The following is a 23,905-nucleotide window of genomic DNA, read 5'->3' on the forward strand; positions in this document are numbered from 1 at the left end:
GGGTGGAAACCAAGCAAACATTTTAACATTACAATAAGAAAGGGAACATTTTGTGGAATTTTAAACATGAAAGCACGGGTAGAACAAAGAAGACAAACCAAACGTGAGAAGATGAAGGCATCACATCACACACAATGGAAAGACGGAGGGAAGCTGGTCTCTAGAGGGTCGGATGGAGACAGCAACCTGCGAGGAAAAGCCAGAAGAATATAAAACCAGCTGATAACTGGTACAATCAGCGAACAGACCCTTTCATGAACCCTAGAGAGGAGGGAGGAGCAGCTATGGCATTGTGCCGCCTGCAATGATGCCTATTCTCTAACCAAGTAAGTAAGAAAAACCAAACGCTTCAGTCGACTGTGTTCGTGAAGCAGACATAAGTCTTTCAGATCATCGTAATTTGGACAACAATGCGAATAGGACAGTAACGCTGAAAAAGAAAAAAAAATCTTTTCATTGATAATGAATTACCTTGCCTAACAGGAGAGTGTAAAAGTGGTTGCCACTGAAAAAAAATGAAAGAACATCCACATATTTCAAAAACAGGGTCAATTTTTTCATTGATGAGAAATATTTTTTTACGGGTTAATGAATGTCTAATCTCAAGAACTGTTTGCGATAGCGTCTGACAAACCAAAATAGAAGTAATTCTGTTTTCGTCCATGTAGAAATTCTCATCCATCTTTTTCATAGTCGGAAGCTCAATACCCTTGATCTTTAAACTAATAAATTTCCATCACCCAACACAACCTCCTGTCGGACAAAAGATCTGCCAGTGTCAGCCAATTTGACAATCACCAGAATCCGGAGCACACATTTTGAGAACATGTTTTCTGATGATGAACTGCTCTTGAAAAGTCTGTCATAGATCATAGATTTCGTTTCAGTTTCGTTGGTAAATTTGCATAAACTGAACAGAGCCGTGATTCTCACTATTGGTACTTCTAAGAGCATTACAGAATAATATGTACACCGTTGTATCGAATAATATTTAGTGCAGCTTTCAGATTAATGAAAAGTTGAGATACTGTAGTGGATACAATGAAGTCAGCACAATGTATAAAAGTTCCAGAACACTTACACGAGGTCAAGGAACAAAACTTTATTATAGATGTGGAATGTAGGTGGTTGGCTAGTGTTCTGTCAAACATATATCGTCCATATCTCTCCCCATTCTGTTCTTTGTATATTATATTATATATGTTGCTCTCTACTAACACCTCTAATTTTCAGCACTTGCATGACCTATTTATGTTGAAAGGGACGTAGAACTCTTTCTAAAACTTAACTAGAGGGGAAGTGTTTCAGAATGATCTTATACGAATGACCGGTAGGATTACCATTAACCGAATATACTGTCCGCACTGTGTATACAGAGGCCAAAGACATCTCCAGCGTTCATTTCCCTTTCACCCCGTGGTCTGAATCTGTGTTGTCCCAGCGTTTTATACATTTTTATTAATGTATGATGGGTGTACACTTCTCCGATTTTGTAGAATTTGTATAATGGAACCCAAGGGGCCTGAATAACATTACCCACTTGGGGTAGATATATCATCGAATATTTTCGTTCATCTGCTGAGATACATCCCATACCACATAATATGACCCTGAAAACTCAGATCAAAGCAGCTCTCCTCCTGCTTTGTAGAAATTGTGTATGTACGGAATAAATCAGTTTTACAGATTTACTGTTAACTGTAAATGGTCAAAATCTGGGTTTTTAAAAAATCAAATAGAGGGAATTGTCGTTGGGCTTCTCACTCAGGGCTAATTCAAAGAACGATGACAAGAGGAATGTTGCAAGCTCTCATCTGTGGTTTGTACCAAGTACAGAAGTAGGGGTGTGTTGGTGTTAGGTAGCATTATCGTGGATGGTTAGGCCGCAGAACCCTCTCCTCCCCCACCCCTCCCCCCATCCCGGGCATAACCGTTGCTTATTTTAGTGATATAGAAGCAGGACCTACCTGTGATTCGTTACGTCCTTCCGGACGACAGCAATATCGGAAATCATGATAACTGAATTCAATATTTGCGCGTTTCGAAAAGTTAACGACAAACGATAATTACCCTCTGTTGTAAGCATATCACCAATCCAGCCCGGTCGAGGAGGGAAAAGCGAAAACTGGCAAACACGTGCGGGGTAGAGCACGCTTCATGAGTTTACGAAAAGCAATTTTACTTATAGAAGGATTTCTTAAAATGCCCCAACCCTTTGGAAGGGTAAATACTTTACTCGCACTTATTCTTCTCTAGTCGGGTGCAAGCACATTTTTTTTTTGTTAAGCAGAAAATAATATGTGCATGTTATTGAACCCTTAAAATTGGTATAACATACTTGAACACATTTCTTAAAGGGAGAACTCTAGTAGAGTTTTTCATGGTGTCTCAGGGTAACAAATTGCTGCCGAAATCAATGATCATTCCTTTTTATTTTCCAAGAGAAAAATTCCTGACTGGATGAAGACAGTTGACATCATTGATCATGATTTGTCGGGGGTTTCGAAAATGGCTAAACTGCCGCTAGCGTTCTCCAGAATTTCAAAATGTACCGAGAGAAATTACCTTTAAAAAAAAATGAGCATCGTTTTGATTTGTTTTTGATGACACATAATTGGTTGGTAGTTTTGGTTTGTGAGCAAATCAATAAAAGAATTTGAAAATACGAGTGGAAAACCTGCTTATAAACCAAACAAACGCGAAATAACATCCAGATGGTATAACATGCGTATATTACCAGAGAGAGAGAGAGAGAGAGAGAGAGAGAGAGAGAGAGAGAGAGAGAGAGAGAGAGAGAGAGAGAAAGAGAGAGAGAGAGAGAGAGAGAGAGAGAGAGAGGGAGAGGGAGAGGGAAAGGGAGAGAGAGAGCAAGAGAGAGTGAGAGAGAGAGAGGGAGGGAGGGAGAGAGAGAGAGAGAGAGAGAGAGAGAGAGAGAGAGAGAGAGAGAGAGAGAGAGAGAGAGCATAAGGGGAGGGGGCGATTACAGCGTTGCATGCAGCTTGCTGATGAACTATCAAATAGCTGGTTGAATTTTGACGAAGCACACAGATATGTAATTTTATTCTTGCATCATTTTTGTTCAAACTATCTTCTCTTCTAATAATATTCCTTACAACTAGTATCTGTACGTGGTGCCAAAACACCCTTTACTACACGTGTGTTAGTGATGCTACAACGATAGAACAAGTTATATCCAAAACTAAAGTCTTCTTTCAGGAATGCAAAGAGAAGTTTTGGCTTTATTTTCCTCTTTCATCCTACACACAAACTATTTGATTCAGAGAATCACACTGCTTGCCCAATGCCACACTTTATTATTATTTTTCATTTAAGCAAAACATCATCTCATTCAGATTGTTTTGTTGAGCGCTTTGCAGCTACTTCGAGGCGACGCAAGGATCTTTGACATGCCTGAAGGAGAAAAGAAGACTAGTCCTAATGCTCTATTGGCGATCTTCTGGGGGTAAAAAAAAAACGGTTATTCACTGTATAATAGCTCTTCCCCATTCTTCTGAAGGAACAGAGGGGGTGGTAAATAGACCTCGTTTTTTCTGGCAGTAGTTTTATCCACTTTATAGTTGGGATTGGGCTCATGGATTTCCATGCCCCAAGACAAATCTATAATAGCTCTGGATTTTATTATCTCTGTCTTCTTTCTTTAAAAAACATGGTTTATACTCTGTGGTTTATTATGCATGTCGTATTTCCTTTCCACTTCCATCTTTTTCTACCATAACCATTTCGAAATAACTGTTTTAAGTTAAGAGGGCGTTACACTCTTAGAAAATAACAAAAATAAAGAATGAGTAATCGTGAACGATACATACCGTGTTACTCTATCGTAGGTAATTGAAAACAGGACAAAATACTTCGTTGCATTTTGCATTTCTATAACATTATCGCAAATTCTCTGCCACATTTGTTGCGATTGTGGTTGTGGTTGTTTTTGTTGTTGTTGTTGTTGTTGTTGTTGTTTTTTGTCGTTGTCGCTATTATTACTATTGTTGCTTTTGCTCAGTTGTTGTTGTTGTTGTTGTTGTTGTTGTTGTTGTTGTTGTTGTTGTTGTTGTTGTTGTTGTTGTGGTTGTGGTGGCTGTGGTGGTGGTGTAATAGTGTTGGTGAGGGTGATAGTGATGGTGATGGTGACAGTGGTGAGGATGATGAATATGGGGAAGGCGGTGAAGTCAAAGACCTCATTGAATATCATTTATGTCGTTTCGAAGACAGATCAATTTGGTCGCACGTGGTTACACTGGTTTGACTTTTATTATTCCTGGATGAAATAAAACAAGTCTCACCCTCCACTTTGATTCGAACGTCAAACTTCCATTTGACAAATTAAGTTCAAAATCTATTGCAATACAGCCGTCGGTCTGATACAATGACGTATGTCCGTAATTGGTTTGGATACGTGTTTAGATAATGACGAGGCTGAACATTCCGGAAAATTATCAACTTGACCGCGGACGCAAACCCTGAACCCCCAAGATTATTAATAGAGCTGAAAACGCCTCTCTCTCCCTTCGGGATAAGGGAAAACCATTAGCCACTGACCTGGTTCTGATGTTGAAGCCTTTGTTAGCCGGACTGGGACTGACAGCACCATGCACGTGATCAGAGACTCCCAGCGGGCGACCAAACAGCAAACCTTACTAATGGGTCGTGCACACGACACGCACGGTATATGGTATGGTACGGTACGGTACGGGACGGACTGGACGAGACGGGACGGGATGGGATGTGATGGGATGGTCTGGTATGGTATGGTATGGTATGGTCTGGTCTGGTATAATATGGTCTAGTATGGTATGGTATGGTATTTTATGGTATGGTATGGAGTGGGATGGGATGGTATGGGATGGGATAGTATGGGATGGAATGGGATTGTATTAACACCCGCCTACACGATGTGACAGTATTCTAGAGGCAGAATCTCTAAATTGCAACGTGTGTCTACGACATTGCCTGCCATCTGGGTAAAGAGTACTGGAATCTCCCCAGACAACTTAAGTGCAAGAACACCATATTAGAGGTTGGAACCAGGATCTGCTGCACTGTAAGCTATTTATGTAACTGTTTAAAATAAGATTTTTGTAAGTGGAAAAATTAGAATGGTGTACCTGAAACACAAGTCACGATGGAAGTCTCACTGACGACTAGTAGTTCCCCAGGGGTCATCATCTCGAGTGGAATCATTTCACTACTTTAGAATTCAACAAGACTAGACAGTCCCCTGGCGAGCTCTACTTCATTCAATAGTCATAGTTTAAAACCTTGTAGAGTAAACTTAGTCAGTGCTTGATGTAACTGTCTCTCGTATACCCCCAGTGAGTCAACAGGGGTCTAATTTGATGTCCCAGAAAGAGCTCAGGATTCTCTTGTGTGGAACAACTTTACTACACCACAGAAGTGGGTTCTAAACTTGTTCAACTAATCAGGTAAAAAATGATATGGTCGGGTCGGCAAGTCTGGTTGTGAAGTGCAGTTGTCAAACTAAATAAGGATTCAATGAAGTTATTATATCTTTGCTTCACCAACATTTTAGAATTCACGAATCAATTGACTATCTGAGCCAGAGTTATCTGCACTGTGTAATCAGTCATGACACTGACTGGACATTTTGTGCCCCTAGACTATTACCAAACTAGTGTCAGGGATATTAGTTCTATAAGATTCTGAAGATTGCATAAAATCAGATTGTCACAGATTATGTCTATCTGACGAAAAAGAACATGTTAGCCGAGTTGAACTGTGTGAGTTGGAAAAAACTCTATAAATGGTTGACGGAGAGTCCAATTTGTTCCTTACATCAACAGCTTCGAGGGTAAGAACGATGTCACGTAGAGTGAGAATGGCATCTCCGACAGCCAGTAAAATTTGTTTGGGGAGTATTCAGCTCACAGGAATAGTTAGCGGGTGGTACCACAGAAATGAACGCTGTCATTAACTGTCACAAAAGGAAATTATCCCCACGAGAAGAGGTGGATGTGATGGTTAGGTTTGACGCAATACTTTGTTTAAACTTGGGATCTCTGTATATGAAAAGTGTTATGCTGAAGTCAGAGGTGCTAAAGAAGTTACTCTTCGTTACATTTTTCGTAACGTGTTCAGTTTTGATGATGTCTTTCTAGTACTGCTGTCGTTGTACTCCTTTGGTTGATAATGGCGGTGGTGGTTGTTGCTGAGGTTGTGATGGTGATGGTAGCAACAGTGGTTGTGGAAGAAGTAAGTTGTGTTGGTCATAGTTATGGTTGTTGTAGAAAACGGCGGTTTTGGTGGTGGTAACTGTGGTTGTTGTGGTTGGGATTTTTGTTAATGGTGGTCATATTTTCGTTATGTTGGAGATGTTAAAATTACGGCTCTGAGCTCAACAGCTAGTAAATTTAGTGGTCACCTGGTAGGTTACGAACTTGTCTTGCAAACAAAAAAGATGAGGCTAGAAATCGGATGAGCGGAAAGGGGGGGGGGGCGTAGACCAGGGAGGGGGGGTATAAAAAGTGTCTGACACTTTAGATGACCTGTTCTGTGCTTTGTATAGTAATCTTTTGTCCACATTAAACCCCTGTTGGTGGACACAACTCATCTCTCTTGTTCCAATCTGGATAGACACGTTGTCAACTGAGATTATGCGATGTTTACGAATCCTTAACAAGACATTTTTTAAAATTTAGTTTTTTTTACCAAGCTTTTATGGCTATCCATCCATTTGCTTCGATGGTATCGGGGAAGGACAATGAATTGTTGGTTGAGCCTGTTAAATAACCGTACATAGTTATAAAAGTGGGAAAAGCTTTGTGAACATTACAACCAACAGTGAGGGATACGTGCAAGGTAGTGGCAGTTCTTGTAAGATAATGTTCTGTATGTATCAGTTCAGGTTGCCAAGGAGGAAGTTGACTTTCATAAGCCTTGTCAGATGAGCACTTAATCTAGTGACGTCAGGCATCTTCCTGCCGGTGTCCAGACTTGTGACGAGCACATATTTCACGACTGGCACACAGACAAACTCTTGACTGCGCTCCTCTCTTCCGAATGAGCGATTTTACAGCAAATATCTGACATGAAAAGGATTCAGAATGTCTCCTGGTAGTTCATGCGAATGTTATTTGCTTGAACTGCATCGAAAACAAAACACAAACCACGATAAAAGTGTACTTCGTTCAAAATTTTCTTCGATTTCTGCAGAATGTAAGGTAGGCCGCAATCGACTAAAGCATAAAAAGAGATTGCAAGCAAGGCGACGTTGAAATGTTCGGCTTTTGTGTTTTTGAGTAAATTTGCATCCCACACAAAATAAGCAAATCTAGTCTTTACAAATACTCAACTTTGATGTTGAGTGGTATTGCACGATGCCTTACGACGAATTACATCATGTACACACCACAGACTTAAACTGACCAAAAACCTTACATTTAATAAAATTCTCCGTTCACAAAGTAAGATCATCGATCATACACAAATACGTCACCGTCTGCTCCCATCATCGCCCCAGGCCATCACAACCATTCGAGCGACGTCAAGAGGAGCTTCCCCTCGGTCCGGTTAATTCTATTATCTCCCGATCAATGGCATTATACTTCGGAGACAAACACGGCGCTTACTTCTGTACTGACCCGCTGGGACACATAGGGTTGAACATTATTTGTCGGTAACGTAACGACTGCTGACGAGGTCAAGAAAATGGGATTACTTTTCTCGCCGACAGACTAAGCTTGTGGCTTCTGGAACTGACGACATGTAACGGTCGTCATACCAATCAATATGAGTTTTAAAGTTTTCAAAGCAACTATTCATTTTCATAAGAGCTTTACAGTTTAAGCATATTGCGTTTTCTTGCATAACGTATCCCTTATCTTCTTTTTGTGTTATACAGATGACGCAAGTGCACACCGAGGGCCCTTCCAGTAGCGCATAAACTCCGGTAATGTGAGAATTATGCTCACCAAATTAAGTATGACAATTTACGCCAAAGAAGCAAAGTGAAAAAAAATTTAAGTCATCTAAAGCCTTACCGATTTTGACTCACGCACACTATGTTATTTTCAGATAAAGGCCCAAATAAAGACTTCGCGCTACCTGGGGAGCAATGCTAGTCGCTAAGAAGTCGTCAAATCATTTTGAGTAGGCGCTCTACTACTGCCAAAGAATCCCCCCCCCCCTTTCCACGCTCCATTTTATGTTTTGCTTAATTAATGGGAAAACGGTGTTTGGGTAATATACAGACCGTGGGCTCACCGACAGGCCGTGTAGAAACTCTAATGTAAGAAAAGCTTACATTTCTAGACTGCGAAAAAACACTCCTAATCTTTTTTTGTGGTGTATCCTGACTGCCTTTTATTCCCCGCATATTCATTTTCTCTACCGGAAAATGTTCACTGCCTTCAAAATGGCCAAACTGTGTTTAACAATGTCGGATACCACAACAATTAATGTCGAACGAAACAAGAAGCTTGATTTATGAAAAAAAACAAAAAACAAAAACAAACACACATACAACACAAACACACATTCAAAGTTTTGTTTTGTGAAACTTTAAGGGGCACAAGTTATAAGAAATCCCTTGACTGGATTCACCTGACAACTCCTTCCCAATACTTCATCGAACAGATGCCCCCCTTCTCAAAAGCATTTAGTCTAATCGGTCGACATTTCATGATAATTTACCATCTGTAACCAGATAAAGTTTGACGCCGAGGGGAGGGCAGCTTAAGAATGAAATCTCAATTGATATACATGTACTAGGAATGTCATTTTTCCATTGGCGTTTTTAAGCGTGACCAAAGAAATAAGAGGACAATCACTTTAAAAACAAACTTTCTCAAAAACGATTCTAGTAGTTCACTGGCCAATCTTAAAAGCAGCAACAGATTGTTCTTGTTTGCACCGGAAATCTGCGATTAATGTTTACTTATGTATCGTATCGAAGCAATAATTTGACTACTAAATGTTTGTAACTTTTATTTTGCGATCGATAGATATAGGCGCTAATGGATTTTGGCTGTAACATAAACATGTTATTCATTTGAGCGCTAACTGAGGGAAATACATAACGTGACGTTGTTACAACTATCGTTATGCCAAAGGGAAACACATCGACACCATTAGTATCCAAACATGTTCCAGTCGCTGGCAACTAATTTTACTACACACATAAATCAACCAAACGAAGAAAATATTTTAAAAAGATCAGGCGCCAGCCTGAGAATTGATCCACATCACTCCTAAGCAAACAAACAAACAAACAAACGAACATACATACGTACGTACAAAACAAAAAACCAATTTAGAACACAATCAACACAATCTTCTATGAAACAGGCTCCCAAACTCTCCTTGAGATCTGTCTTCACACCTTACCTCTCACTGAATACACATAAAAGCAAAACCCACTAAACGAATGACCAACCGAAAAAATCAAACACACGTCCTAAACCAGCCATACACATGTACCACTCACGGGAAGAGATGGAGAACTGCAGGAAGCTGGGACAACTGTTGTACACGGTAGTGTCCGGTCTGGTGTCTTCCCAACAGCCATAGCCGTCCCAGGTTCGAGGACACGTGCCGTTCTCCTGAGGGGGGGCCGCCAGGTGGTGCTGACAGCACCTACGTGCCTCGCGACAACAGGACTTCCAGCGCATGCACAAGTCTACGTGTGGGGGGGGGGGGGGGGGTGGAGGGGGAGGAGGAAGAACAAAAACAAAATAATAGATGTAAAAACAAACCTCAAAAATACGAAAAAGGAGGGTAGATAGAAGATATTATAACAAATAAGAAAACTAAATTTCCAGTCTGGAGCTATTTGACCACGCTGTATGATTACCACGGCATACAATGCAATTCTTGGGGGGGGGGGGGGGGGGGGGAGGGTTTAAAGTACATTAGATGGGAAACGCTAAGAAATGAGACGTGTGGCGTGGAAGAGTTAGGGTGGAGTTCAAAATCCAACTGGAGTTGGAAGAGCCAGAGACGATTAAAATTGGTATAAAAACAATGCCAGCATTTCTTATCTCACTTTCTCTCTGTACGTCTCACTTGCACCATCACTTACGCCTATTTACTACCTAACGCTCAGACAAATCAGGATAGCTTAATGCTGTGCCAGACGGTTGACTGATAGGGTTAACTTTATTTCATCCGGTAGACTTTATGCAAGCCTAGAAAATAATAAATGTCTTCCGATAAAGTGAGTCGACAAGGCATTAAGGACTCATGATGTAGCTGATCTATACCACTATGATACAGACAAACACGCAAAGAACGGAACAAAATGGTAAAATCAAAAGCCAGTATTAGGTCTAAGCAAATGTGTCGTTTGGACTGAATAGTGACAACAACGACAACCACAGCCGCCCCCACAACTACAGCCACAATAGCAGCAACAACAACAGCAGTGCCAACTAGAACAACATCAGCAACATCAGTAGTGACAGCAAGAAGAACGGCCATGTACCAAAAGCAAAATGACATCAATCACACTTCGAGACATTAAAAATTTGCCGAATGCGATAGAATCTTTTCTTTTCTAATCTTTGGAAGTGCTCTGGAAATTATAAATATAATAATACTTATGAATCCATTTGAAACGGACTATTTTGACCACTCAAGGCAATACTTGAGTGGGCATGTCCCTCAGTACACTTGTCAGCAAATATTCTCTATCCGCTACCCCATGCCTACTGATCTAATTTGTATTCGGTGACGTTGAACAGGCCGCGGGTGATCAGATATTGAAAAAGGGAAAGAACAGCGTGTGGAGAGATGTAGGAGCACATTTTTAACATCGGGTACAGTGGACTATCATCAGTATACAATAAAATGTGATACACATAAAACTAATACTATTGCCTCTCTTTCTCTTTTTGTCTCAATTATACTATACTACTATACATACAATTATACTAGCAGTATAAAAATATACAATAGGCTGATAAAACAATACCTGACGATGTTGTTTGGCAGATTAAAGCAGCCAGAGTGGCGTTCTCAGAGTCTGGGACAAGGATTGTCCACTGCGGGTAGATGGTGAGGTTATTGACTACAACTAGGTAGTGCATGGTTGGGTGCACCCCAAAGTCCATGGACTGTGTCATGTAGCGGTAGCACCAGGCGCATGCGTGTAGACGGAACTCTTCCGGGCGGAAGTTCCCGAATTTGCTTCTACATGTCTCTCCGTCGCCAACAGTTGATACAATCTGAAAGGACAGGAAGAAAAATGTAAATGTAAAACATCGATCATTAATTCTAGCAAAGACGTCTGTAGGTTAAATCAAAGTAAGATTTGCCCAATAGATACGTCATGACTTTGCCTATCAACCCTTTCAACGCATATGCAGAGGTCTAAGCGGTATCAGTCACATGTCAACGTTTGGCTTCAAAGGACTGAGCACGTTTATACTAGACGGTTTTGGAAATCATTCTTTATAGTCCCGGTTGATTCTAACGGCGATTGCATACGGTTCACATGGCAAATATCTAACCTACTATGTAAAATTGACACACCCATCCCAAGCAAAAATTATGCGTGTTTCAGCCTGTCTGCGTAAGTACAATTTTGATTTAATAATTATAAGACGTTTCACGCCACAATTGACATCATTTATAAACTTTAAGTAGTCGACCCCAAGGCGTGAGTTCGACCCAAAGTGGGCAAGTAATATGATCTTATCATATCGAAAGGTGTTTTTTTTGGTTCTAACATGCAGGGTTCTATATATTGCACTCTTATTGTGTCGATATGGAAATGAAATGTGAACATTGATAAGTTGCTATTGAAAGAGCTTTGTTATTAGAAGGGGGTCAAAGCTCGGCCAAAAGAAAAAAAAGGAAAACTTGACAAATTTGGAGCCGCAGACCTTAGTCAGAACAACATCATAGAAAATATGATAGTGTGAAGAAAACTAAATACAGTGATCTTAGAGGTGTCGGTGGCCTAGTGGTTAGGCTCTCGGACTCGCAACCGTAAGGTCGTGGGTTCGAATCCCGTCAGGGGCCCGACGTTGTGTCCTTGGGAAAGGCACTTTGTACCAATGTTCCTCACTTCACCCAGGTGGAAATGGGTACCCGGCTATAGACAGTGAACGATCTTGTCAGTTTGATAGTGTTTGAGCGCATGGAATCAGCAGCTTGCACTGTATGCTTCCGCGGAAGCTGAGGATGTTTCCGAGTGTTCTCAGAGGGTCTGCTGGGGTAATAATAGTTGCAAAGCGCATAGAGCATGCTCTTGAGCATGGATGTGCACTATATAAATGCAATTATTATTATTATTTATGTCCAATGGACTTTTTTAAACGTTAACAGTAAGAGTTATAATAACGTAATAATATGACACCCTCCCTTTTCAAAACTAAGTTTATTCAATAGATTGCATTCCAAATAATCTTCCTCCACTGATAAAACCGCGCTAAGTGGGTTGAAAACCTTGAAAATTTCCCAAGCAACCCATGTTTGGAATAGAGTCACCAAAACAGCCTAGCATGTTATCAAGTGAGCTATCGGCATACTGAGAAAGAAGAAAATTTTCAGTGTTGACGATTGTAATGGTTTAATATGGAAAACTGTCAAAACATCTCGAAAGGCCTAATCAACACTGTGAGGCGGTTCAATAGATCATTATACGATTTTAACGCTCATCTCCAAAATTATAATAATAATAATAATAATAATAATAATAATAATAATGAAGATCATTTCTATAGCGCCCACTCCCGTGTAAACACAGCTCTAGGCGCTTTACATGAATGCATGTACGAACAATATTCACGCACGCAACACACACACGCACACACACACTCATACACACACACACATACACTAACACACACATACACACACAAACACACACACTCGCGCACACATTACACGCACACATGTGCACACACATGCACGCCAAACACACACACACACACACACACACACACACACACACACGCACACGCACGCACACACACACACACACACACACACACACACGCACACGCACGCACACACACACACACTTATATATACACACACACACACACACACACACACACACTACTACTACTTGCTTGTCACACGCGCACACTTACACATCGTTACGAAATGAGCACATTCATACATATATAAAATAAAAAAAATATACTCAATGCCATTCGCAAAATACATATATGGATACATTGTCATTTACATAACATTGTACTGAACATGATTCTACTGACATAAAAATGATGTAATTAAATGCGTCTTTAAAGATTTTTAAAATTTAAACTCAGGTGCTTTATGTCTCAAGGGTTGAGGAAGAGAGTTCCAAACTGATGGAGCAAGGTGGGAAAACGATCTTTCAGCTTATTTTTTATCCCCATTTCTAGGAACTCTTAAAAGATACTGATCGCCTGATCGTAGTGATCTAGATGGAACATAAATCTGGATGGAATCACTAAGATATGAGGGAGCTTTGTTATTGACACATTTATGACATAATATTACAATTTTATATGATGCTACGGGAAGCCAATGCAACCTTCTTAACATGGGAGTAATGTGATCCCTCTTCTTTTTCTTTAGTACAAGCCTAGCAGCATGATTTTGAAAACGTTGTAACTTCTGAAGAGTGGTATTTGGTAAGTTAGCAAGTAAAGTATTGCAATAATCGATGCGTGAAAACAAGAAAGATGACACGAGTGTTTTCAACGAGTGTTCATTCAAAAACATAGACGTATGTCCAATTCTACGCAATTCACAAAATAAAATGGTACATCAATAATTGATATGTGTTCCATTGACAATTTTGAATCAAAATACACTCCCAGATGTTTTGCTTTATCAGTAAAATACAGTTTTTCATTTTCAGTACAAATATGATCAATGTTTATGGGAATATGACTTTTCTTTGGGTTACATAAAATAATTTCTGTTTTATTTTCATTACGATGGAGCTTATTATCAATCACCCACTTTTTGACGTCATCAATGCACAGACCAATGGTGGTAAGCAAGGTTTTAACATCTGATGGTGGAACAGATGTATATAACTGTGTATCGTCTGCGTACATGTCATAATTCATATTGTGCTTTCTGATCACAGCTCCAAGCGGCAGTGTATATAACGTATACAAGATTGGACCCAATATTGAACCTTGAGGCACTCCAAAGTCTAGTTTAAAAATTGACAAAAGAGAGTCGTGTAAAACCACAGTTGTGTACGGCCAATCAGACAGGACCTGAACCAGTCAAGAACCCTGCCAGACAGGCCAAATGTGTTGAACAATCGTTCAATAAGAATAGTGTGATCTATTGTGTCAAAGGCAGCACTAAGATCTAGAAGAGAAAGAATTTATATTTTGTTCTCATCCGCTTCACACAAAAGGTTGTTATATATTTCAATAGCGCAGTTTCTGTGTTATGAAATAGCCGATAGGCCGATTGATATAATTCATATAAATTGTTTTCTTTTAAATGATTCTTCAATTGCAGGCATTGTAGGTGTTTTTGTGTTTATAAAAACAATCCCTCTGAACGTTTCATTTGGGCCCACTATACTATTCGAGAGCTGAGCGCTATCGTGTACTTACTCCAATTTCCGACGTCTGTGAGATTTTGTCACAGCTGTCTTGACTGTCGAAAAATCTTTCCTTCTGAGCCCAAAATTGTTGTAGCTAAATCCCCGTTTTCTTTGAATTTTAGTTTTATTTTGTACTAACTCTCGTTCTCGCGATTAGAATTCAGAGCTATCACAGGAATTTACGTCTCAAACCTGGAGACATGGGATTTGTTCAAGATAGCACTAAGCTAAATCATCGCACATCATCCCAAAATGATACCAACTGAACTAATAGCGCACTATTTTCGTTGTAAAAATTTAGAAGAGTCGGAGGCTATCGCGTGTTGTCATCATAAGATCATGGGAAAATAAGAAAAAAATTGGAAAGAAAGAGAGAAAAGAGGGTTCAAGAATCATGTTTTCTGTCCATCACGATGTCCTTGTCTGCCCCAATTTTTCAGTTTGTCACAGAAACAGCTTAGAGGAAAATCCATTGATCCCTGTCTCTTACAACGTGGGAGTTGTCACCCCTAAATACTTTGACGTTTGTAATTATCTTCGAGGGAACATTCCAGGACCTCAACAGTATCACCCCCCCAAAACACACACAGTCGGGCACTCTTACGACCCCTACGTGTTACTATTGAGGGAACACGCAACTCATATAAGTAGACGTTCTATATAAGGCAACCCTAATTCCAAATATATTACGAAGCATAATATAGATAATATCTAACTTGCACAATATTGTCAAAATATTGCTTAAGGCCATTCTATACGCAGATGTGCTTATGGTATACCTTACCTAAATAACTCAGCTTTCTATGCTTACACCTAACCTGATTTTGTTAAAACTGCTATCCCTACGCTCTACAAATCCAACCCTTCAAAAGTTGCCAGTCAAGCCATTTTAGCCGTATCTTCAGTGTGAGAGTCAAATAATTTCTACTCAAGACAACATTTTCCAGGGAGGTGTTTAGTATCAAACCTTAGTGTTGTGTAACCTAAAGAAGCCAACAGAGAGCGGTCAATCTGAAAGGTGTGTCTCCGGTTGTGTCCAGCGAGACAGAAATACAGAAGAGACGCCAGAGTCTAGGATGAGGTAGAGTATCTCTTCCTGGTTCCTTGCACCGTCGTTGCTGGTTGTCTAATCCAATTGAGGAATAGGTCAAGAGGACCGGCCTATTTCCCCGGTCAATAGAAAGACACTCCGTTCTAACCGGCGTCCTGCTGTATTTAGTAATTCGTTTAGGCAGGAACACCATGAGGGAGACAGACCAAAAGACTCTTGGAGTAATCCACTTGTATAGGCTCGACCCACACCGACTTCTGGAATCGCCTAGATGAAGGAGAACTGGAAGGTTACGACCTGGCTTCAACAAGTGGTACAATCTTTTTTTTAAAGAAAATTTTAAACCCCTCTTAGACACAAATAGGTCATTTCCAAGACTGATTACCTTGGCTTTCTTTGTTGGAGTACATGAATAAATTTACACCACCGTAGAAAGATTACACCGCTAGTTGATGGGCAGTGAGCCATTTCCTTCACCGAATCCAGCCTTGGGAAGAGGTGGTGTTACAGAGACAAGAAACAGCCGAACTTGTACGCTGATGAAGAAGCTATGTCCTTTGGGGTAATAATCGACTTTTATCATCCTAACTCACTCTTAAACAAATCTTCTTCCGCCCTTGGCCTCTTGATGCGCATAGGTTGCAAGCAAATTCTCTCCACTTATCACATAAATAGCATGCATCTTGACGTTTGGCAGGGGCAGAGCAAGCACTGCAAATTAGGAAATTTGCTTAATTTTTAAAATCAAAACTCGATTATTGTAACTCCTTGTTATCATGAATATCACTGGAGAAAGTTAAAAGACTTCAAACTGTCCAAAACAATGCTACACGATTAGTTTTACGGAAGAGAAAGCGAGACTCCGCTAAACCTTTTTACGGACATTGCATTGGCTTCCTGTTGAGAAAAGAATTGTGTACAAGGTGGCCACCATATGTCACAAATATTTGAATGATAATGCACAATCATATTCATCAAATCTGTTCAGACTGTACATTCCAACTCGCAGTTTAAGGTCATCAGCTATTAAAAAGAAAATTATTTTACCATCTATGAAACTTCGAACAATGGGTGAAAGGGCATTTGAATACCAAGGCCCCAAGATCTGGAATGCTTTACCAAGTACTTTAAGAGAAATCAAATCTTTTGATTCAGTCAAATGTCAGCTGAAGTCATTTCTGTTTTTAAATCAATAAGATGAATATTTGAAGTAAATTTGTTTCAGTCAAAACACGTTTTATATTATTGTTGTACGTTGTACTGTATTGTAAAGCGCTCAGAGTCTATGTACTTAAATCGGGTTTGAGCGCTCCAGTCAGTATTGAACGTCCAGCTGTCTCAGAAATGACTTTTATTTCTTCGCTTCTCACCATATCATAAAAATGAACACAGAAACGTTATGGAAATTTACTGAATAAGTTTACATCTACTATGTTCGATCTTTAAAAGACTCACACTTCAGTTAGGAGTTTTGGCCTGCCATTATCTAATTTTCTTCCTCACCCTTGGTTTGGTTTTGTTATTATGTCTGATATTTAATCAGTGATGTCTTGAATGCTTGTTAGAATGGGAACTCTTAATGAATATGATCGTACGTAATATTGCCGTAATTTTACGTTTTCTTGATGATACGTATTATGCTAACACAGTAATTTAGTTAATTACGACGACAGTTTCAATACCTTTTGCTCATCCAGTAAATGTAGATACAAAAATTCCCATTTACCGTTTGCCCGTGAACGCACCTGAGACTATGACAGAGTACCTAGTTACGTTCCCCGAAGGCACAGTGAGCGGTGTTTGAACTTCATTGACTTGAGTGGCAGAAGCAAGTGTCAATGACCTGTCGAAGCTGGGAATCAGACTTTATCTGCATATGGATCTATATTTTTTCTACCCATATGTCGGTATTCCCTTGCACGCACTATGTTTGCCTGTCCTCCTAAAAGCGTCTTTTTATTCATATTTTTTTCTATGTCTTTTTTTCTCAGGGCATAAACATTATTTATTCTTCTGATTGTCACTGCTTAATTTTTGTGTCAGTCAGTATCACTAAGTCAACGATGTATTTGTAGGAGTTGTTTAGAGCGGCCTGGCTCTGTCCAAAGTTGCAGTCCTCGGCGCAAACTTTATGGCCAATGTCATGAATCATCTCACCCTGCCAATAATGCATACTCCATATTCCCCAGGAATAGCTCAAAATCAAGCCTTGCATGTCTTAGCTGGAGCGAAAAATGTCTCCTTTTATGCTCTCGTGTCGAGAGAGTTTATTTTTCCCCTCAGAAAATTATTCGTTGGCAAAGTTATAGCTGGTCGGATGTCGGTATTTTATCACGTGTAATCAAACCTGAGCGTTCGGGGTGAGGCAATGTTCCTGGCTGTCTGGACACAACAAATCTTCGGTCCACCGACAGGGAACCCACACCATTTGCATCTTTTTCTCACCTTTTTACCCCCTCCCCCCACTTAGATTTAAGGTCGTTTGAACAAACACTTGACAGAAGATATTAAGAAGGAAAGCTTTATTAATGTATTTGTGAAAACGAGTGATAAAGTTCGGCGTGTTTTCATCGTTATAAGAACATCAAATTTGCACTGTACACTTCATTAGCTCATCTGGGCTGTTCGCAAGGCTTCATTAATCTTCCATCATTTTAGACATAAAAACTCTAAACGACTGCCCATTTAAAATTCCACCCCCTCCCCCTGACCATCGAAGGATGAGACGATGCGTGTATCCGTCTGATGTGAGGGGATGAGAGGTTAGGTCTATGGTTCAGGTAATTCAACAGACCAGCACGTCATGCTCCCCTTTTCCCGTCCATCGTTAAACACAGACATATCCAGAAGAGTGTTGGTGATGTTTCTTGGAAATCTTTGCAGTGGATCGGAATACGTAAAAATGCAGACTGATACTAACAACTAACTCTTCAAATATCTAAAACATCATTTCAAAAAGTGCTTTAAACATTACAGAGCGTTGCCAGAGTATAGACGCACAGCGCCTTAGGTCAGATGATATCATGATAAGCTGCCTGTACTTGAATTTAGATTATAATTAAGAGAGTTATCTAGACTCCTATCTCACTCTGCACTCTTCTTAAGCTAACGGAAATAACGCCTAAGGTGCTCATTATGTTAAAATGGTAGTGTAAATCCGTATAATACAGCCTCACTTTGGAGAGTGAATATTGCAGCTGTCAACGAAACAATGTCGAGACGATATTTATAATACCGTTGTAAGGTTATTGCTCTGAGGCTGTGGTCCTCTGAGAACTCAAACACTCTATCTATGGCCCCCAAAGACTGAACAGCTCACAAAGATAAAAGGTGTAACTGACAAAATAGGTAAAAGTACGTTATATCAAAGAGCTTAACGATAGCACAATTTGTGATAACAATAAATCAGAATTGGGGTGTGTCAACGCCTTTACTCTTGAACATGGTATAGATACTTAGACGCAATCCAGGATATAATGATTCTTGTACTTCTTTAAAGTGGGAGAGTGGTTTTTAAAACTTTATTTAATATTGTCTACATTGCATTACTTAATTTACTTTTACTTACTTTTTCATCCTCTGTTGCCGTTAAGCGTCGAGGGGAGATGCAGTTTTCTATGGTAGGCCAGCTCCGCAGCTCTTTCAGTTGTGATGTTATGTTTTCTTAGGGTTTCCTTGACACCCTCGATCCACCGTTTGCGTAGCCTTCCTCTTCCTTTATAGCCTGAGTCCTTGGCGTTGTAGGCTCTCGAGGCTGGCTGGTCAGGTGACATGCATAACAGGTGGCCAAACCATTTTATCTTCTGTCTTTCTATGTAACGCAGACAGGACTCAGCGCCGATAGTTGCTCTTACTTCTTAATTTCTCTGCATGTCTCGTCTTGTGATGTTAAGGGTTTTGCGGAGACATTTCATATCGCATGCGGTGATTTTGCTTTCATGGGTTTTGCTTAAGGTCCAGATCTGGCACTGATAACATAATGTTGGTATGAATATTGAGGTGATAAGCTGTCTCTGTGTCCATGGAGATGTTTGGATGAGATAGGAGGGGTACAAGCTGGTAGGTGACAGCGTTGGCGTTTTGAGTTCGCTTTGCTATTTCTCTGTCTATGGACCCGTTTTCAGAAAAAGCGCTGCCAAGATATTCAAACTCCTTCAACTGTTTCAGTTGTTACTATTGACAGGGATGTTCAGGGGACTATGGTTTCAGTTCACTTTCATAACGTCTGTTTTTGATGTGCTTATTTTTATGTTGAATTTCTCACAGGTGTTGGTTGAGTTCGGTAGTGTGATTTTGGAGACTTTGTTCGTCATGATGAATAAGACATTGGTCGTCTGCGAACAGAAATTCATTTAGGCTTTCTCAGCTTTGGTTTGCTTCAGGCGTTGTTTTGCCCATATATATTATAATCAGGAGGGGAGATAGAACGCATCCCTGTCGTACTCCAGATCTTTCTTTGAACCAGTCTGTATTGCCTTCCTTTGTTCTTACTGAGCTTCTGCTGTTGGTATATAGAGCTCTGACATTATCTAACATTTGTCCTCTGACGCCATACTTTTCGAGTGTCTTCCAGAGTTTTGCATAGTTTACTCTGTCAAAAGCCTTCTCCTGGTCTATAAAGACGATGTTGGATTCTCTGTTGTATTGGATAGTTTTCTTGCAAATATGATATGTCGTAATGCAAATGCGACATCCGTGCATCCTCTTCCCTTTCGGAATCCAAACTGAGTTTTGCTCAGATTTCTCTCTACAATAGGTCTTATGTGCTGCTCTAGTATCTTTGCATACATTTTTCCTGAGTGGCTTAACAATGAGATGCCTCTATATGTTGTGCAGTCGTGTTTGTTGTCCTTTTTTCCATAATGGTACCACTATGGCTTTCTGCCAGTCTTCTGGAAATTTTCTTTGCTCCCCGGGTCTGTTGAAAATTCGCCACAGCCACAGTATACCGGTGTTTTCACAAGCTCTTATGGCTTCCGCTGTGATGTCTTCTGGTCCTGGGGCTTTGTTCTTGGGGCTGGTCTGGAGTGCCTTTTCTATTTCACTGGGAAGTATTGGTGTTTGATCTCCATATGATGGTTCGAACTCTACTTGTTGTCCGTGTCAAGCGTCTGGGTTGAGCAGTTCTTGGAAATAATTTTTCCATCTTTTCTTAATTGCATGTTTGCCGATAATGGCGTTTCCCTCTTTGTCGTTTATAATGCATGTCGGGTTGTATGGGTCTTTCCTTATCCGGATGCTCTTCACACTTTTATAAAATTCTCTTAGGGCTTTCCTTGCAGATTTTGGTAAGTTTCTTGCAATATATTTTCCATGCATTTTCTTTAGCAATTTTGATGATTCTTTTGGTCTCTCTTCTCGCTTTCCTGTGTTCTATACAGTCTTCTTCGGTCTTTGACTTCTGCCATTTCTTGAATTTCTTCTTTTTCATTCTAATTGCATCTTTGGTTTCATCATTCCACCAGCACGTTGTTCTGCCTTTGTTTCCACCTATTCGTTTGGTGCCACAACTAACTGTTTTTCAGTATTTCTGACAGGGATTTTTTGAATATTTGCCATTTGTCTTCTATGTCCTTTATCTCAGGTGACAGTTTATAGTATTCCTTTGTAATGTCATCCTCGACTGCTTTCTTGATGTCTGGTTCTTCCAATTTTCTCAGGTTAGTCGTGGTTTTTCCCCTGTTCTTCTTTGTTTGCTTTACGTTGTTGGTTGTGAGAGTAAGTATCACAGGTCTGTGGTCCGTGTCGATGATGTAGTTTGGAACCGCTCTCGAATCTTTGGCTGTATGTCGTTGTTTTCTGTGCATCAAGATAAAATCAATTTGTGATGCATGGTTCAGGTCACTCCATTTGTACTCGGTCTTGATTTGGCTTTGTTTATGTTGGAAAAATGTGTTCGTAATCATCATGTAGTGCTCAGTGCATAAGTTTAGTATCGTTTCTCCATTGCTGTTGCAGTCTGTATCTTTATCGCGGTGGGGTACCAAGTACTCTTTCAATGGGTTGTTCTTCGTCCAACTCTGCCATTTAAATCTCCCAAAAATAGATATATCTTCTTTGTTCTTGATGGTGTTAACAAGGTCACTCAGGTCTTGGAAATATGATTGTCTATCTTCCTCTGTATAGCTGTCTTACAGAGAGCGTATTTTTGGATGTACGTTGTTGTTTTGCTCTCTATGAGTTTTATGCTCACTATTCTCTCTGAGATCTGATTGATTTCATAGATTGTATCCATTTTGGCTAGGTGTATGATGAAAGCTACACAATGTTTGGCTCTCTCATTTTCAGGTGTTCCGCTCCAGATCAGGAGGTAGCCTTTATGGGTCAGCTTGCTCTGGTTGCCTCTTGTCCTTATGTCTGACAAGCCCATGATAGCTATTTCCTTTCTTTCCATGAAAACCACTATTTTTGGTTCTTTGTCTCCAAGTCCGCTGACATTCCATGTGCCTATTTTAATCGTTGTTCTAGCTCGCTGTCCGTTTACTTTTCCTGGTCGTTTTCCGTTTGAATCTGTCTGGGTTTTCTCCTTTGATTGTTACGTAGCAGTAATTTTCCGCCGTCGGTTTGCTAGGCCAGTCACGGTAGTTTCACCAGAGCCCCTTTAGCCAACAACGTTTCTTGGTGACCCGGGTCGGCCTTCACGGCTAGCGTAACGCCTCAGTGACATAAAGTCACACTATACTTCACCCAGACCCAGCTATCATCTACTTTGTCCTGTTTCCACCTCCCCCTACTAGGACGAAGGGTTGGACTTTGGGAGGCCTACATTTCATGTTACCATAAATTTAACGTTTATGGCTGACTAGACTTTTGTGGTTGAAATAAACAGCACAAATGCATGACATTAGCTAGTGGTATCTATGACTTTCTAGGGTGTGATGTTGTACTTAACCTTTCACTACTAAGTCTTTATTGTTAGTGATTTTACTCGTGCATCGACAGAGATTCTGTTTTCAAGTTCCAAAGTTGCTCTCAGTTGAGGTAACCTTTAAAGAAGTCGACCATTTTTTTCATTCCATTCCCAGGGGAGTTCATGAAGATTATTCTGTCTACAAGCAACATACTTGGATAACTGTACGCATTAGCTCACGAGCTGTGAAGGCTATGCAAACTTTGGTCTCTTTGGACCAAAGACAGTCAGAGTAAGGCATCGTGCTGTCCATTTCTTGTTCACCGTGCAAATAGATGACGTTAGTGCAGTACGACTCCCACATGAGGATGTTATTCATGAAATATCAATCTTCTGCCCTAGCCTACACAATATTAACTGGCCCTAACTCAATATGCGGCCTCTTAAATCATTTTTTAAATTTCTAATTAAAACAAAATTAATTACAATTTCCTCCCCCCCCCCCCTATGGGGAGACAAATGTTTATCATAAAATGATCAGCTAGCGATAGCTAAAAAATACTATCGGAAATTGCAAAAGCTAAATTCTGACAACCAAATTTCAAAATGTCAAGCTTGGGATTAATAAAATAACAAACTGGGACTTTAAAACCAATTAAAAAAAAGAAAATAAAACCCTTCTGCTGTATCCTTTTTTGTAATAATAATCATCGGCATCGGGTGCACGTTAAACTGCCAGAAATGTTGAAACATTTAAGAAAATCAAGATCAGTGTGCCCAAAGCGGAATTCATTTGTAACTAATTATTTTCGTGTTCTTTTTTTAAAGTAAAAAATGATTATATAAAATATCAAGAAGGATATTTGTTTACTTAACTGAGGGCCAAGTAAGCAGTAAGGGTACAATATTAATGGGGCATGCTGTTGATCAAAGTAAGATTCCGATGAACTTCGTCGTGATGCAGGACAAACAAGTGACAACAGTATGTTTTCCTCCCAGCCACAAAAACGAAACACACGGATTTATCTCGTAAAAGTTGAATGTCAACACCTGAAAAAAAAGCAAGGAAAAAAGTATCCCGACCAAGGCTGTAATCGATAAACGCCATTGCGCATGAAATGATTTGTATTGCCAATTTCTGTCACCCGGAGTCTGTCATAAACCCTGGAGTTGTCTGCCCTTGCCATGCTTTGGTTATTGAGACTTGACAAAGCATACTTCCTGTTACTGAGCTAGACCTGAATTTCCAGACCCATTCAGGCTTATAATTTGTCTGATGACAATGTTGGAGAAAGGAGAAACGTAATGAATCGCTATTATCATCTTTCATCGTCGGCAGGCTTCGTCTTCTTTTTGTAGTTTCATATTTTTTGGTGCTCGCCTCAGTCAAAAGAGACTGTCAAACACGGTGATAAAACGATCAGGAATAGAATGCGACATATAGACACCGATTGGGACGTAC

At 40.1% G+C, this 23,905-nt stretch overlaps 1 protein-coding gene across 1 annotated transcript in view; it reads right to left on the bottom strand.

Annotated features, from left to right (window-relative positions):
* LOC101848792 (calcitonin gene-related peptide type 1 receptor) overlaps positions 1-23,905 on the bottom strand; it is a gene marked incomplete in the record, with an annotated part of 142,574 nt that overhangs the window by 64,995 nt on the left and 53,674 nt on the right. Inside the window, 2 exon segments of the mRNA XM_005089782.3 lie at positions 9,458-9,649; positions 10,943-11,195. Of these exon segments, the coding sequence (XP_005089839.2) occupies positions 9,458-9,649; positions 10,943-11,195 (445 nt within the window).

Source organism: Aplysia californica, unplaced genomic scaffold (genome assembly GCF_000002075.1).
Source record: "Aplysia californica isolate F4 #8 unplaced genomic scaffold, AplCal3.0 scaffold00009, whole genome shotgun sequence".
In the NCBI taxonomy this organism is placed as follows: Eukaryota; Metazoa; Mollusca; class Gastropoda; order Aplysiida; family Aplysiidae; genus Aplysia; species Aplysia californica.